The sequence below is a fragment of the Cebus imitator genome, unplaced genomic scaffold (genome assembly GCF_001604975.1).
Source record: "Cebus imitator isolate Cc_AM_T3 unplaced genomic scaffold, Cebus_imitator-1.0 Scaffold384, whole genome shotgun sequence".
Taxonomy (NCBI): Eukaryota; Metazoa; Chordata; class Mammalia; order Primates; family Cebidae; genus Cebus; species Cebus imitator.
In genome coordinates this window covers 1,299,597-1,316,177 of record NW_016107699.1, presented here as the reverse complement: position 1 = coordinate 1,316,177, position 16,581 = coordinate 1,299,597, and the positions used below count along the sequence as shown (strand labels likewise).

General features: G+C 56.1%; 1 protein-coding gene across 2 annotated transcripts in view; it reads right to left on the bottom strand.

Annotated features, from left to right (window-relative positions):
- MOB2 (MOB kinase activator 2) overlaps positions 1-11,371 on the bottom strand; it is a 71,782-nt gene extending 60,411 nt beyond the window's left edge. Inside the window, exon 1 of one of the 2 annotated variants that reach the window (XM_017507763.2) lies at positions 11,258-11,371. In XM_017507763.2, the coding sequence (XP_017363252.1) occupies positions 11,258-11,274 (17 nt within the window). In that variant the 5' untranslated portion in view covers positions 11,275-11,371. The remainder of the gene's footprint in view (positions 1-11,257) is intronic. The other variant, XM_017507762.2, reaches the window with a different exon arrangement.
- Positions 11,372-16,581: the final 5,210 nt, after the last annotated feature.

The window sequence follows — 16,581 nt, the reverse complement described above, 5'->3', positions numbered from 1 at the left end:
AAAAAAAAAAAAGACTGGCAGGGTGGCACACACCTATAATCCCAGCTACTTGGGAAGCTGAGGTATGGGAATCGTTTGAACCTGGGAGGCAGGAGGAGGTTACAGTGACCCGTGACTGTGCCAGCGCACTTCAGCCTGAATAAGAATAAGACCCTGACTCGGGGCGGCGGGGGGTGGTGGGAAGCATTCCCAAGACCCCAAGCCTAGGAGGAAGCAAATCCCCTCTGTGCATCCCAACACAGAGCTCATCTCAGGAAGTTCTGCACACAGGCGTCCATGAGGCAGCAGGCTGGCCAGGCAGAGGCACACCCTGGGTGGTCAGACCCATCCAGCACCTGCTCCCTGCCCTAGGCACGCCAGGTACAGCAGAGGCTACATGTGGGTCTGGGGAGAAGAAGAGGCCCACCCCGAAGCAGAAGCATTTGTTACACATTTATGAAGGCAAGGAGGACACAGGAAACCATTCAGCAGAAACGCTGCTGTCACCGAGGGAGAGATGGCCACCTCTGAGAAATGAAGGGACGCTGTTGTCACCGAGGGAGAGATGGCCACCTCTCGGACATGAAGGTGCCCACTGCACTCCCAAAGAAGCAGCAGGCCTCCACTGCACCCTGCCGCACGGCCGCCCACCAGCACAGGCAGCCCGGGGTGCATGTCACAGAGCCTCTGTGGCTCTCAGCCACCACACTTGGTCCAGGGCATGAAAGGAGCATCGCTGAGTGCAAAAACACCTGACACCCCATGCAGGCAAGTGAAATCACTTCTGGAGCAGAGCCAGGCAGACATCCAGGCCAACACCCTGTCAGCACTGGGGGTGGTGCCTGTGGACCAGCTGAGGCTTTAAGTTCTTTTGGATGCTCCCCTGTTCCACCATCACCTCCAACAGCTAAGAGCAGGATGAGGGCAGGCAACGGGAGTAGGAACGATGGGTGGCAACAGCCAGGTGGTGGAAACAGCAGGTCACACAGTCAGCCACAGTTCCCTTGCTCGGAGCCCGTAACCACTGCCGTCCGCTGAGCTTCCAAGAGGTCTCAGACTTCATCTGGAGCTTCCCAGATCCACCTGGTTGTCTAGGGGGACTAGCGGTTCTGGACAGACCTTGAGAAACACTGCCCTAACCCCCTGCGTGGCCCTGTGCCCACTGCCCTATGTTCTGTGGAGCCTGTGACCAAATGTGGTCCCAACCTGCTCCAGGTCATGCCAAGTTCCTGAACAGGTCAGCGGTGTTGAGTGCCAGTGTGGCCTGGATTTCTTCCTGACGGAGAAGCTAACCAGCATGCAGCTCCAGCCACTCAGGAAGGAGGCAGGTGAGAGGCTGTAAAAGAAGGTAGGGAAGGGTGGAAAGAAAAGCAGCCCTCAGGCCCCGCCCAGAGCAGGAGAGGGCCCAGGGCTTCCTGGCACTCGCCCTCCCAGGCCGCCCCCGGCCCCCAGCTCCCCTGGCTCCCGGTGCTCCCTGGCCCTCTGGTCTGGCTCCTGGCACACCTGTTCTCTGCCCCTCTGCGGCCCAGGGGAGTCATAGAGACTCCGACTCCAGCACTTCCCATAGTTTCCACCTGGGCTTTTACCTGTCTCTTTAAGAACAAGCTCAAAAATCTTAACACTGAAGATTAATATCCTTAAAATAAAGAGAACTCATGCCAGTCTTAAGAAAACACAGGATCAATTCAAGACAAAACAGGCAAAGACCAAGCAGATGACTGCACAGCCCACCGTGCACAGAAGCGTGGGTCAAACCAGCCCTCCCGGAGGAAATGTGGACTAGGCAGGGTGCTGCTCTCGGCCTGTAAACGTGACAAACATCTTCTTCAAAAAGACGCACGCAGGTGGCAGGCAATGCCGTGTGCGATGCAGGCACCGACCTGTGGAAACACCAGCACTGGCCCCACACGCCCTTCACAGGGACTCACACAGCCCGGGAACGACCCCATCCCCACCGACAGGGGAGCACATGTGTTAGGCACCCACCAGTAGCTCTGGACAACTGGGTCTGGGTGGCAAGGGTCCCACTTCAGAGTGAGGCTGGTTTTAACATCAAGTACAGACTGTCTCTGGGTGGCAGGAGGATTTGCTTTTGATTTTCTTTATTTTTCTGTATTTTGTGTCTCTACAATGGACATGTAACACCAAGTCCCAGGTGAGCAGGACGTGTCCTTCTTTCTAAGGTACCCCCAACACAAAGCACACAGGACACCAGCAGGGTCCAATGGGTCCTGGGCAGATGAGTGGACGCTGAACACAACCACCTGAGGCCAGGCCCTGGGGAGCCAGAGGCAGGTGCAGGTCAGCCCCACCCTCAGCAACGCTCCCCAGCTATCAGCCAGTGCTGTCCGCTGTTATCAATGCACCAACCCAGAGGGAGCTGCAGTGACAGGGAGAGTCACACTGTCCCTGCCTGTGGTTCCCTCCGCCCACCCTGTGGGACCAGAGACCCTACTCAGTACATCTCACCTCCCAGTCTTCCCTCCCTGTTGGGGACCACTGGGCCCATGCTCTGAAGTCTCGTTCGCTGAGTCAGACAGTGGCGTAAGCCCTACGAGGTCTGTCTTGCTGAGCAGCCAAGGAACCCACGCAGGGCTGATGAGACCACTGCCGGTGCAGAGAGCCATCTGGTGAAAGGGCGTGCAGTGCCTATGCAGAGAAGCCTGACCAAACATGAGAAAGGGCAAACAACTTCCACCTTTCTTTTTTGCTAGGACCACCTGGCTACTTGGTGAGTCCCAGTGGCTCGGTGGGTCCTGGGGTGACGCTCACTGAGCAGGTGCCACAAAAGCTCGGCAAGGGAAACGCAGGATGTCCAGTGTTGGCTCTGCCTCAGCAGCCCTCTGTGGCACCCAGAGATGGCACCCGCCCCCCCATAAAACCCCATGGCCCACAGTGGTGCCAGGCTGCATGCCCTGGGAAGAAAACTAAAAGGCAGGAAGAAGAAGGCAGCACAGTGCCCAGAAGCTAGGGGGAGAGAGAAGAGGTCTGGGTCTCTGGGGTGGCCAGCCAGGGCCTCCTAGAGGACGCAGGAAGACCAGGGCTGGCTGGAGCCCCCCTCCGTCCAGAGGCAGGCTGTCCACTCCTATCCACTCCCACCCCCAGATCCAGGTGGCTCTACGACTCTCTGACCAACAGAAAGTGGCTGAAAGGATGCTCGTCTTCCAGCTATTTCCACGATGGTGCTCCTGGGATAAAGGCCTTCCCAGCAGAGGCAAAGAGAGGCCACTCAGGGAGCCCTAGAGACCAAAGCGTGGTCTGCGACCACGAGGCTAGCACTCTCCCTAAGGTAACGCAAAGGTGCCACGTGCCAAAGCTTTGCGGAAGCCACCTGACCTGTAAAATGCCAACAGGACGAACACAGACACTAGCTCTCGAGATGGACAAAATGTAAGCCGCTCTCTTTACTTCTTTTACTCTGGAAGATAACAGGTTTTTTTTATTTTAAAATTCAAAAATTTTTATTTTATTTATTTTTTTATGTTAATATATACTGGGTTTTTAATTCTTTGAAGTTGTTTTACATTCTGAAATTTAACTTCTAAAAAGATGAATAGCTCAACTCATGCAAACTCAATGAGAACTTTTTTCTTTTCACATTTAGAGACAGAGCCTCACTCTCACAGAGACTGGGGGTGAGCGGTGCAGAGCTCACTGCGGCCTCAACTCCTGGGTTCAAGCGATCCTCCCACCTTAGCCTCCTGAACAACTGGGGGTACAGGCACGCACCACCACATCTGGCTAATTCTTTTTGCTTTCTTCTACAGATGAGGTCTCCTCATGTTGCTCAGGCTGGTCTTGAACTCCTAGCCTCAAGCGATCCTCCCACCTTGGCCTCCCAAAGCGCGAGGATTACAGGCATAAGCCACTATGCCCGGCCTCAAAAGGACTTTTTAAGAGTATAAAGGGGTCCTGAGAGCAAGAAGTCCAAAACCCTGCTTTATAGTGAGGATATAAAACTCCACCCAGAGAGATCCATTGAGGAAAACTGTGGCACCACAACGGCCAGCAGCAAGACAGCCATGATAGCAAGGCCCCTGAGGGAAGCCAGCCCAGCCCCCACAGGTGGCAGTGCAGGAATAACCTGTGGGGTCAAAGCCCCACCCACCAGCCCACAGACACGGGAATGATGATGAATCCTCCTTCTGGGCCCAGAAATCCCAGGGCTGATTACTCAGAAACAGGTGAGCAGGACCCACCCACGGCCAAGCCAGAAGCTGCTGAGGCATGCCCAAGATCAGAGACGAATGCATCTGGTGCAGCACCTGACCTGACCCTGGTGGCCAACCGTGTGGCCTACCAGCCAGTCCTGGGTGTGAAATGCACACGCGCACCCTAGCTGCACTGCCCTACCAGGAGCAGACGCAGTGGGGCATTAGTTGTGTTAGTTCTGCTGAGAGCACCAGCCAGAGCAGAGCTGCTCAGGAGGGCACACGGCGCTGCAGGTCGAGCGGGTCATACACAGAACCAAGGCAGCCCACTGGGAAGCCCACCGCTGGCAGGGGGTGCAGCGCCAACAAACAAAATTATCCCCTCATGGTAATACGCCCCACTGAACCCTGCAGGGGGTTTGTTATTTTATATTGTATCTTTTTCCACATTAAAAACTTGGCTACCGGTGACATGGATTATTTCTTTTAACCCACAATATTCGTAAGATGGTTATCAAGTTGTGAGAGAAATCTGATCTGTCACCAAAGCCTCCTAAGCGCAGCCTGAGGTCCCCTTGCTGTTCCTCCTGTCCTCAGACCGCCCCCATGCCCACACTTGAGCTTGAGGGCTTTGCTGGCACAGCTCTTCAGCTCAGAGGTTATCCAGGTGATACACAGCCAGGCTTACTGCTTCCTGCCCATGGAGGCTTCCCTCCCTGCCCCTTCATCTATTCACTGATACAGGAGCGGAGTCAAACATGCTCCTGCTGGCTAAATTTGAGACAGCCCATTCATCAAAATATTATTAAAGATGACAATCGGCTAAAAAACATTAAATGAATAAAAACCCACATGTCCCAAATGGAAAATGTATGGTCTTGAGTGTCAAAAAATTAAAAAAAGGAAAAAAGAAAAAAAAAAACCACATGTCCATGGCGCCATGAGTGGGGAGGCAAGGCAGCCCTTCTGAGACAAGGCGCCGGGAGCCAGGCTCACTCCACAGGCCCGCATGGCGACTCCCTCCCTCCGCTCTGCTGTCTCAGCTCACAGCGTCTTCTCAAAGCGGCCTTCTAGAGCCCCGATTCAAACAGCTCTCCCGCACACCCCTCCAGGGCCCACATCGCACACCTCTTGATTCCTGTCCCCTTCAGCAGCAGGGAAGCTGCCCAGGGGTGGCTCCTGTTGCCTCTGTTTCACACATGTCCTGAGCACTCAGAGCAGGCTGTACGCGTGCAGGGCTCCAGCAGGAACCTGACTCAACCCAGACTCTCAGGCCCACGCCCTTGTATTTCGTGACACCGCTGCTACGACAAATGGTCCTGTCACACGTGGCACAAAGAACAGGGCACGCAGCAGAAGGGCAGGAGCACTGGGAAGAGAAACCCAGAGCGGCCTTCCCTATAGAGGGTGGCCGCAGGCTGGGGGGAGAGGCCAGGGCTGTGCATGACAAACTCAACGCAGACAAGCCACACTCGCACCAGCAGCTTTCAACCCACGCCCGAGCTAATTTTATGCTCCTGGGCTCACGCCCAGGCCTGGCCCCAAGCTCGGGCATCCGGCTCCTCAGGGCCACCTGGCACCATCAGGCCTTTCCCCAGACTGAGGACAAGTCCTGGCAAAGCTGGAGCTAGGAGCTTCCGCAGACACAGATGCTGCAGGCCAAACCCTGAGACAACAGCCCCACCTGGGCTCCTGAGACTACGGTGCTGGGGGGATAGGGTCTGCCAACCCATCACCTGCACAGCCGCCATGTCTGGAGGGAAAGAGACACTGCTGACAGGGTACTTGGAAGAAAAGTCTCCCAACCCTGCAAAGGTCACGGGCAAAAGGGAAACAGCATGGCCGCCTCTGTGCTTTCCAATCCTCCAGCTCGCCTGCTTTCTGCAGGGAAAAGCTGCATACCTTTGTGGGAACTCCCTGCCTCCCCGCCACAGTGAAATGCTCGATGACACAGACCAAAGTCACCACAACACAGAAAAAAACAGGAGCTGTGGCACTTAACCATATCACATTAGTCCTGGGACATCCACAAACAACAGCAGGGATGAATGAACAGATATTCCAACGCGGAGCCGTGCCCGCTGGCAAAGGGGACCTTCAAAGAGAAGGCAGCCAGGGAGAGCAATGCGAACGTGGCCGCAGTCCACGGGCCAAGCAGCGCCACAGATCACATGTGGCCTGGAAGCCCTGCCCACCATCTCCTCCTTTTCTCTTCAAGCTTCCACATTTTATGCTTGTTCCAATTGTTTCTACTTCTGCTGAACACCAATGGGTGTGCCCCCACCAGGAGAAATCCTGTGCAGAAAAAAAAACAAACACAGCGAAGGCAAAGAATGGGAGGCCCTTCTGGCCAAGGCAGACAGGAACAGCACACACCCCTTCCCTTCCGGACAGGTCTGGTGCTGGCAGGAGGCTGGACAAGCAGAAACCAGCATGGAGAAACAAAGGCCACTGCCCTGAAGCTCCCAACCAGCACTCAGTGGCCCTAATGAAAAGTCGCAGTGGGCCCTGTGTTTCTAACCCACGCCATTGTGTGGCCGAAGAGGAGATGCTAGAATGACGGGTGCATGGCACGGAGTCCTCCCTCACCGTGGCCTCAACACCCCTCCTCCCCTACTGGATGACCACAGCAGAGACCACAGCTTCCTCCAGAGAGGGAGTCTGGTGGCGCACCAAGCCCTTGCTAGCTCTGACAGCAGCACTTGGCAGGCAGACCCCTAGTGTGGGCCGGCTTTCTCAGGGCTGGGAAGAGGCCTTCATGAGCCAGGACACAGGGTGGCACTTGGTGGTGGCAACACTAAAGCACAGGCTGAAGGCAGGAGCTGTGCTGTCTCAGAGATACCCGCAATGAGAAATGCAGCCCTGGTGTCTCCCAGCCTCGACCAGCGGGGCTCCCCTGGTGGGCTCACCCCCAGCCAGTCTCCAGTCAGCTTCAAGGACACCTGTGCAAGGGTTCCTAGTAGGTGGTCCGAGCAGGAGAAGTGGGAGGGTGTCATTAGGGGCATATCGGGGGCTCATTCTAAAAAGCGGGAATGGCTGTGTCTCCATCTCCCAACCTTCACCGCAGCAGAGCCTGGCACACAGCAGCTCATGAATTCAGGCAGGAAGCTGGGACCCAGCTAAGAAGAGGCCCAGCTCACCGTCCTAAAGGCCATGGTCACAAACCACGGATGCAACCCAATTGCCCATCGGTGGTGGAAGGAGAGTGGTGGGTGCACATCTCCACAGGACGGAATCACGCGTAGTGGTGAAGAGGATAGCACTGCAGACATGTACCAACACGGACGGACGTTAACAGCACTGCGCTCCATGGGCCAGGCACACGGCCCCTCGACTGGGATTCCATTTCCATGAGTCAGTTCGGCCACACAGATGGCGGGAACTGGTGGCTGCCTCGGGGCTGGAGGTGAGGATGGAGAGCCATGCCACTGGACAGGAGGCTTCTCTGGGGCACAACGGCAAAGTTCTCAAATTAAACTGTGGTGATGGTTACTAAGCCCTGTAATTTTACTAAAAATTATTTAATTGCAAACCAAAGTTGGTTCTATGGTATGTAAATTATACCTCAATGAGGCTGTTAAAAAAAAGTCTAGAGATTCAAGCAAGTTCAGCCTGGGTGTCCTCATAATCAGATTCAATTGTTAACCACCAGTAACACCCTCCCATTCGGCAAAGAAAGAAGAAAAACAAGGTCATCAACACGCCATTCACATTCCTGCAGAGACACACGCTCACGGGATTTAATCTCAGCCAGAGAGGAGGATACCTGAAGGCAGCTGAGAGCCGAGCCGGTAAGCACAAGCCTACGGCCAGGGGAAGGCCCTCCCCGCCTCACCTGCAGCTGGTATTCAGTCGCCAGCACCGGGGTGCCAGGGCCCGAACCCGCTGACCGCAGCTCACCTGCTGCCTGGACAGTAACCGAGGCACTGGTGTCAAGGCACCGGACAGCCTCAGAAGGAGCAAGGAGAGCCCCAATGTGCCCCCCTCGCTGCCCCCACCCTGGCTGTGCCCAGCTGGAGAAGCTGCCTGGACGAGAGGGGCCTTTCCCCTCAAACTCCACCGTGCTGGGACCTATGTAGGGCCAGCGGGATGGCAGCGACGTTCCCATCAGCCAGGAGGGAGGAAGTGTGTTTCCTCTCCTGCATTCCCAGATGCTCAGTGGCTTCTGGGCTGTGAGTTCTGCTGGGTAACATTGAAACCGCACTCACACCTTCTGTTCACAAATGCCTGTTGTCAGTTAAAGACAAGTTTCTCCTAAACTGCAAACACTGTGTGGTCAAGTTCTTCCCTCCCCTAGCCTCCACGGAAACCACCGAAGCTCAAACTTCTCCTCCCAGCTGCCTACAGCTCAGTGGCGAGGGATGACACCCAGTCACTGGCTGTCCAGAATGGAATAGAGCTTGACTATACAAGAAGTGGAAATCTTTTTCAAGTCACGAATTACTCTTTAGAAAAGAAAGAAAGGATGAGAAAGAAAAAAGTTTATCTTTACAGCTGCTTCACCAGCAAACTCAAAGCAATGCCAAGCAAGGGAAACCTACGAGAAACACGGTGGGGCCCATCTGCAAACCTCCAGAAAGGCTCATCAGTGCTCCTCCTCATCACCAGTGCTGTCGCGTGGGCTTTTGTTCTGGTTTCCCGAGCAGGCTTCCCTGCAGGGTCCCCACCCTCAGGAGCAGCTGGGAGCACTGACGATAAGGTTGCTAGAAGGCTCAGCAGGCCAGGCTCTTAGCTCTTTTCCCAGTGACAACGCAGACATGGCTTTTCACCTGCACATCTATAGGCCACTCTTCCGGACCTAACGGTGATCAGAAGAGAACACAGCAGGCACAGGTACTGTTTGCTGCTACTGTAGAGTCCATACTTTGTCATCTGAGATGAACTAATTCAAAGAAATCCTTTCTTTGAAAAAAAAAAAGACTCTTAAAACATAAGAAAACTGTATTCCAAACTACTTGGTTAACAGTGAATGCTTTGAATTAAAAATAGCAAGAAAAAATAACACACTTCCCCAATTCCAGACTGACATCGAGTTAAAGGATTAATGGCCAATGAAAGCCCTAGTAATGAGCACACAAAAGCCGCTCAGACAGAAGCAAGCTTCTTCACTCCCGGCTGACCCCTCTCCAGCAGCAGAGCCCGATTAAGCAAGCAGTGGACCAGAATAAAAGAAACCTGTGGGTCTCTGCGGCTCACTCTTCAGCTTTTACAACTTATTTTTTTGTAGTAGGTGCTCAATAAACATGTGAAATGAGCAGAGGTAAGGAGAGACAGTGTAACCTCCGGGCCCTCTCTGCTCTGCTTCTTGGATACCAGCTTAAAAACAGGCTCCAGAGGAAAAGCAGTACTTGACCACCGAAATGTATCACTTAAAACAGGAAACACATATTTAAGGAACTGTTAAAGAATTCAACAATGTCCAATATGCAATCCACTGGATTTAAAACCATGTTTGCAAAGATAACTGCACCCCATCCTAATCCCACTTTAAAATCATTACTGCCCTCTTGGAACTGCACACTTCTACAGCCAGGCAGCGGCAAACACCCCTTCCCTGGCCAGGGTCCTCTCAAGCAGCAGCGCCTGGCTCTTAGCTCTTCTCCCAGTGACAAGGAAGACATGGCTTTTCACCTGCACATGTATGGACCAGTCTTTCGGTCCTAACGGTGGTCAGAAGAGAACACAGCAGGCACAGGCACTCAGCCTCTCAACGCAGTGCCCCCCAGTGAATGCAGCAAACAAGCAAGCGCCTATGCTTGGGAACCAAGCAAACACAGCTGTGCGCTCTCAACTCTCAGTGCCCGCGGGTCTCGGAGGCCTTGGAGAAAAACTGCACACTAACAGCGGTCAACACTTACCACATGCCAAGCACTGTGCTGAGCCTTCACCTCGACCACTCCCTCCACAGTCACACACTGCAAGCCGTAGCTTCCACCGGTGATTTTTTAAAAGCAGGTGATTTAAAGAAAGAGGTGAAGGGACCACCCACACAGCTAAAAAGCCGCAGGGCTGCAACAGCAGGGCCGCTGCCGCCTGTTCAAGAAGCCATGAGCCCTCCCACCGTACGGCTGGTCCCCGGAGCCACCTGCACAGCGCCCCGACCCCTGCACTCTGGCCCCAAGACGATCCCTGCTGCACTGGGCACCTCTGGGCTCTCCCGATTCATCCCAACCCCCGGTCTCACCGTCACCAGAGTCCGCGCGATGCAATGCCAGGAACGGTTCTAATCCCTCTCCTTGGCTATCCTGACAGCACCCCCGACCCCCGACCCCGCGCCGCCCTTTGACTCCCAAGGGCCTGAGAGACACTGAAGTGAAATGCCCATCCAGCCTTTCGGTCACTTTCCGAACTGCGGTGTCTACACTGGCCCTTCCACCAGCAAACGCAGAGCGCCGGCTCCCGCTCCAGCCCAGGCCCCTGCGGGGGGTAAGCGGGCTCCGGGACGGGCGGAGACGCGCAAGCGCCGCGCTGCGGGGTGAAAGGGCCCGTCCTCATCGCTCTTCCAAAGGAAGGAAGTTTTTTTAAAAAAATCGCTTTAGCCGGAATAACCGGCGGGCCACGCGGAGGCTTCCCGCAGGCTGAACACAGGCGCGGAGGCGAGGGGAGGCGCGGCCGCGGCTCGGCGGTACGAGCGGGCAGTGTCCCCGGCTTCCTCCCTACTCCACCCTCCCGCCCGGCCGCCCGCGGACCGCAGCGAGACCTGTGCCCCCCGGGACCCTCCGCCGGGCCGCAGCCCGCAGCGGCCAGCCCTGCTCCCCTCCTCGGCCGCGGCCCCGCGGGTACCCCGGGAAAGCCGGGGTCTTTCGCTTCCCTCTCAGGAACTTGTCTCTGCCGGCATTCGAGTTACTCACTCCAGAAGCTGGCCCCGCGCAGGGAGCGGAGCGGGCAGCACAGCCTGCGGGGCCCCGGCCACCGACAGCCGGCGGGGCTGCCGGGCCTGGCCTCGGACGGGACCAGAACCGGGCAGCCCCCGAGACGCCCGCCCCGGCCCGCCCAGGACAGGCGCGTCCGCTCCGCCCGGGCCCGATGCCCTTGAGCGGCGGTGCCCGCACCGAGCCCCGCAACGCACCCACCCCCCGGCCGTCCCGCCCGGCGCCCGCCCGAGCCCGGCCCGGCCGCAGACTCACCCCATGAGCCAGTCCATGGCTGCGCGGGGCCGCCGCGCCCGCCGCCCGACGCGCTCGGCCTCAGCCCCGGCGGCCGGAAGTAAACACTCGCCCGCCCGCTCGCTCCCACACGCACCGCCCGCCACCGCCGGAAGTGACGTGTGCGCGCGCCGCCTGCTGGGACGCGTAGTTCCCGCTTTGCACCCTGCGCTTCCGGCCCCGCGGGCGCTTCCTGGGTCCACGGGCTGTCCCCGCGCACCTGGGTTTCCCCACGCCCTGCCTGTGCTCTCCCGCCTTGGCTCTCTCCGCGCCGTCGCCCCCGCCCTGGACGGTTCCCTCCCGCCTTTGGCGCTCTCCCCTTGCCCCGGTACTGTCCCTCACACCCTGGCTGTCCCCTCCCTCCCGGGCCGTCCCCCTGCGCCCCGGGCTGTCCTCTCCCACCTTAGGCCCTCTCCTCGCTCCCTGCGCTGTCCCCTCTCCTTGGGCTGCGTATCACCCCGCTCTTGGCTGTCCCTCCCCCACCTGCATTCCTCTTGAGCCCCTGGGTGTCCCCATGTCCCTCGGGCATCTGCCCTCCTGGCCGCTCTGTCCCGGGGCCCGGCCCACAGCAGTTACTCAGTGCCTGTCAAAGGGCCGGATTCCCCAGGCCTCCCCCCGGGAAGACGCTCCGAGGAGCACAGAACCTGGACAGGGAGAGCGCAGGACGGGAAGGCAGTGGGGAGGGGCTGCTTCCCCCGGCTGAATACAGGCTGCAGGTGCCCCTGACCCTGGAGGCGGTGGGGCCAGCTGGCCTGACACGGTCACTTGTCTGAAGCCCAGTGGCTGTGTCACTGCTCCATGCTTGTCAGACAAGTGACTGAATCAGGCCGGCTGACCTTGCCCCTCCAGGGTCAACCCTGCCTGCTGCCCTGTATTCAGCCAGGGGGAAGCAGCCCCTCTCTGCTCTCCCCAGGTCCCCTCCTGCCGCCTGGCCTCTCTCCAGGCTCGAGAATGCTTAGGCATCAGGCAGGGCTCTCCATTGCCATCAAGAGAATGATTTGGCCTGTAATCTCAGCACTTTGGGAGGCACAGGCAGACAGATCACGAGATAAGACCTTCGCGACCAGCCTGGCCAACACGGTGAAACCCCGTCTCTACTAAAAATACAAAAAAATTAGCTGGGCGTAGTGGCACACCTGTAATGCCAGCTACTTAGGAGGCTGAGGCGGGAGAACAGCTTGAACCCGGGAGGCAGAGGTTGTAGTGAGCCAAGATCGAATGAATCACTGCACTCCAGCCTGGGTGACAGAGCCAGACTTGGTCTTAAAAAAAAAAAAAGAAAGGTTTAAGGTGAAGATGAATTATAACGATCCTGGGTAGCTCACAGCATTGCCCAGAAAGCTTGAGAACTTCTAAGACCGTGCATCTAGGAACACCTCCAGTCACAGTGGCCTCCGTTCTTAGTCCCTTCTCTTCGGCTTTGCCCCACAGCTGAGACCGCAAGTGAAATGTTTCAATCCCAGACCCTCCCGCAGCCGCAGGAGGCTGCGTGACACGGTTATGGTCAATGGAGTCAGAGCAGAAGTCGGCCAGGGAGGCTTTGCGTCCGCATGAGAGGATGACACCGCGGCGGAGAGGTGCTTTGACTTCTGCTTCTGCAGGGCAGGACACTTGGAGGCCGGGAATCGGGCGTTGGGCCTGCTTGGTAGAGGGCATTGACAGAAAGCAAAGACCGGGAAGGCAAGAAGAGCTTGGGGCGTGGATGACCGCAAAGCCTCTGCACCAGCCACGGGCTGCCTTCTCCAGAGTTCTCGATGTGAGAGGGATGCAGCCCGCACTGGAATTTCTGCTGCTCACAGCTGAGCCTCTTTCTGCCTGACGCGTGAGCACAGAACGGGCTGTAAAGGCATCACTGCTGCAACCGCAGGGCGCCAGCGGCCGACATACCTGAGTGCTGGTGTTGGAGATGCCCCCTCCGCCGGCCAGGGCCCGCGCATGCCGCTTCCTGCTCCAAGTTGGACAGGGGCTGGTGACCGGGAAGCCGAGGGTGTCTGCCTGCACCTCGGCTGGCAGCTTCTCCAATGCCAGCCACACCCGGCCTGCTAAGGAGGGGTTTCCCTGGGAAGCTGAGATCCTTACATGGTGAAGAACGAAATGGCCCACTATTTTGCTGCTTTGCAAACACCATTCTGCCCACACCTCCCCTTGCCGCCCTCATAACACAGCTGAGCCTTATAGAGGCGAACCCCTACTCCCTCCAGGCCCAGCCCACAGCTTATCAGCAACGGCCAGGAGGCTGGGAGGTGTCCACTCCTGCTGCGTTGCTTTCCTGCTCGTAAAGCTCGTGGGTGAACATCACAAACTTGACCAGCAAAAGCTACTAGAGATAACATAGTGAGGAAGGACAAAGAAAAGAGGAGGAAAACGCACTTAACACACGGCATCTCAGGAGGGAAGAAAAGACAGACCCACGCCGGGGTCTGACTGCTGAGGCAGAGGTTGAGGCAGAGGTTGCAGTGAGCCAAGACCATGCCACCACGCTAGCCTGGGCAACAAGACTGAGCCTCTGTCTCAAAAAAAAGAAAAGAGTGACAAGTGTCAGAACTGCTTGTACTGCACCCCCTGCTAAACCTTGTTCTCAATCTGGGGCACATTTAAAACTTTTGTGCACTCTTGGGTCTCTTGTTAATTAGTTAAGAACAGCGGCCTGGCACGGTGGCTCACGCCTGTAATCCCAGCACTTTGGGAGGCTGAGGCAGGAGAATCAGTTGAACCCAGGAGGCAGAGGTTGCAGCGAGCTGACATCGCGCCATTGTACTCCCGCCTGGGCTACAAGAGTGAAACGCCGTCTCAAAAACAGCACATTCAGTAAGCACCAGTCAGAGAGGACAGGAGACCTTGCTCGTGTGGCCAAGGTTGAGGACTCCCTTCTCCCCACTCCATGCTCACTTTAATGAACCGTTCTGTCTCTTTACCTTGCAGAGTGACCCAACCCATCATTCCTGAGGACTGGCAGCCCGTAGTGACCCTGCCTACTCCTGCGTGCTGGCCTCTTCCAGCAACTGCTCCCCTGAACATGGTGGTCCTAGGGGGTGCTTCAGGCAACCCCAAGGTTGCACCCACATTCCTTCCTGCCCCGTGGAGCACTCGCCATCCCGGTGACTACCTGCCTGCCTTGGACAGGTTTTTTGTTTGTTTGTTTTTGAGATGGAGTCTTGTTCTGTCACCAAGTGGTGCAGTCTCGGCTCACTGCAACCTCCGTCTCCCAGGTTCAAGTGAATTCCCCTGCCTCAGCCTCCTGAGTAGCTGGGACTACAGGCATGTGCTACCATGCCTGGCTAATTTTTCGTATTTTAAAACAGGCAGGGTTTCACCATGTTGGCCAGGACGGTCTCGATCTCCTGACCTTGTGATCTGCCCATCTTGGCCTCCCAAAGTGCTGGGATTACAGGCATGAGCCACTGCGCCCAGCCGCTGACTTGGACAGGTTGTTTAATGTCCCTGTGCCTCAGCTTCCATTTTAGTGGAATGCAAATGATACCAGCAAACTTGCAGGAGGTGAGGAGCCATCGGGAAGTGGGTAGCCATGATGGATGCGTGGCCCCCGGCTTGGGCAGCTTCCTTGCTTCAGCCCGGCCCTCCTCCTGAGGATGGTGTGCTGCCTAGCTCACCCCACGAGTGGCTTCAAGTGCCCTGCCCGGGTTACATGTTGTGTGCTATCCCGTTGTCTTACATATCATCTGATCTGGAGCCCAGTGGCAAGCTGGAATGTGCATCTGAAAGACCCATGTTTATTTCTTAAGAGGATAGGGCTCTGCTCCGAAGGCCTGGGGCCTCCTAGCTCACCCTCCTGGTAGAGCTTGCTACCATCTCCTCACAGCAGCACATGAGGCACCACTGGATCTGTTGAGTCAGAAGTGACAAGTGGCCGGGCACGGTGGCTCATGCCTGTCATCCCAGCACTTTAGGAGGCCAAGGCAGGCGGATCCCTTGAGGTCAGGAGTTTGAGACCGGCCTGGCCAACATGGTGAAACCCCATCCCTACTAGAAATACAAACATTGGCTGGGCGTGGTGGCAGGCGCCTGTACTCCCGGCTACTCAGGAGGCTGAGGCAGGAGAATCATTTGAACCCAGGAGGCAGAGGCTCCAGTGAGCTGAGATCGTGTCACTGCACTCCAGCCTGGGTGACAGAGTGAGGCTCCATCTCAAAAAAGAAAAGGAAAAGGAAGGGGTAAGTATCAGAACTTCTTGTACTGCAGTCCCAGTTAAACCTTGTTCTCAATAACCTGGGGCACATTTAAAGCTTTTGTGCACTCTTGGGTCTCTTGCTAATTGGTTAAGAACAGCACATTCAGTAAGCAGTGGTCAGAGAGGACAGGTTACCTGCCTGTCGTCAACATCCATTTTCTTCTTCTTCTCTTGGCTTCTCCCCCTCTTCCTCCTCCTTCCTCTTCCTCTTGTTACTTAGTCATTGAACAGCTGGGCAATGTGACCACAGGAAGAACTCTTTTACCCAGATTCCCAGGTAGGCAAGATGGCCGACGAGCTGTAAGACGAGCTTGTTCTGTGGCTTCCAGTAAATCCTTTTTGTCCTTCTTGTCTACCCCAACCCTGGCCCAGTCTCCTGCTTCCTGACCAGAATAGAAAAAAATGATGGCTGGAGCCCTTGCAGCCACATTGGAGCATGAGGAAGTGATGGCAGCAGAGCAGAAAGACAGAAAGAACCTAGGTTCCTGCTGAAACTCAGAAACCTCCACGACAGCCCTGATTTTCTTACCAAGGTGCTTAGGTTATTTGAAAAAATACTGATTAAATCATTGTTCTTCTGAATCTCTGCTACTTGAAGGAAAATACAGTTGTCTAATTGACACAGGCATCAGTGTGTCATGGTGCTGGAGGTGCAACAGCCCACCCTTTCCTTTGAAAAGAATGTTTACATATTCTCAAATCATAGATCCCCAAAATGTAGCCAAATCCTTGAATGTTCATAGGATGTATCTCTTGGCAAGCACATGTATTATTTAGCGTCTAGAGTATCTAGGTCCTCAGCTCTAGAGAACATGGCAGCATTCTTATAATGTGATATGCTGAGACAGGCTGAGACAATCAAAATCTGTGCCGACTGGGCCGGGCGCGGTGGCTCACACCTGTCATCCCAGCATTTTGGGAGGCAGAGGCAGGTGGGTCCCTTGAGGTCAGGAGTTGGAGACCAGCCTGGCCAACATGGTGAAACCTCATCTCTACTAACAATACCAAAAAAAAATTAGCCGGGCATGGTGGCATGCACCCAGCTACTGGGGAGGTTGAGGCAGGAGAATCGCTTGAACCTGGGAGGCAGAGGTTGCAGTGAGCCAAGTTTTCAGCA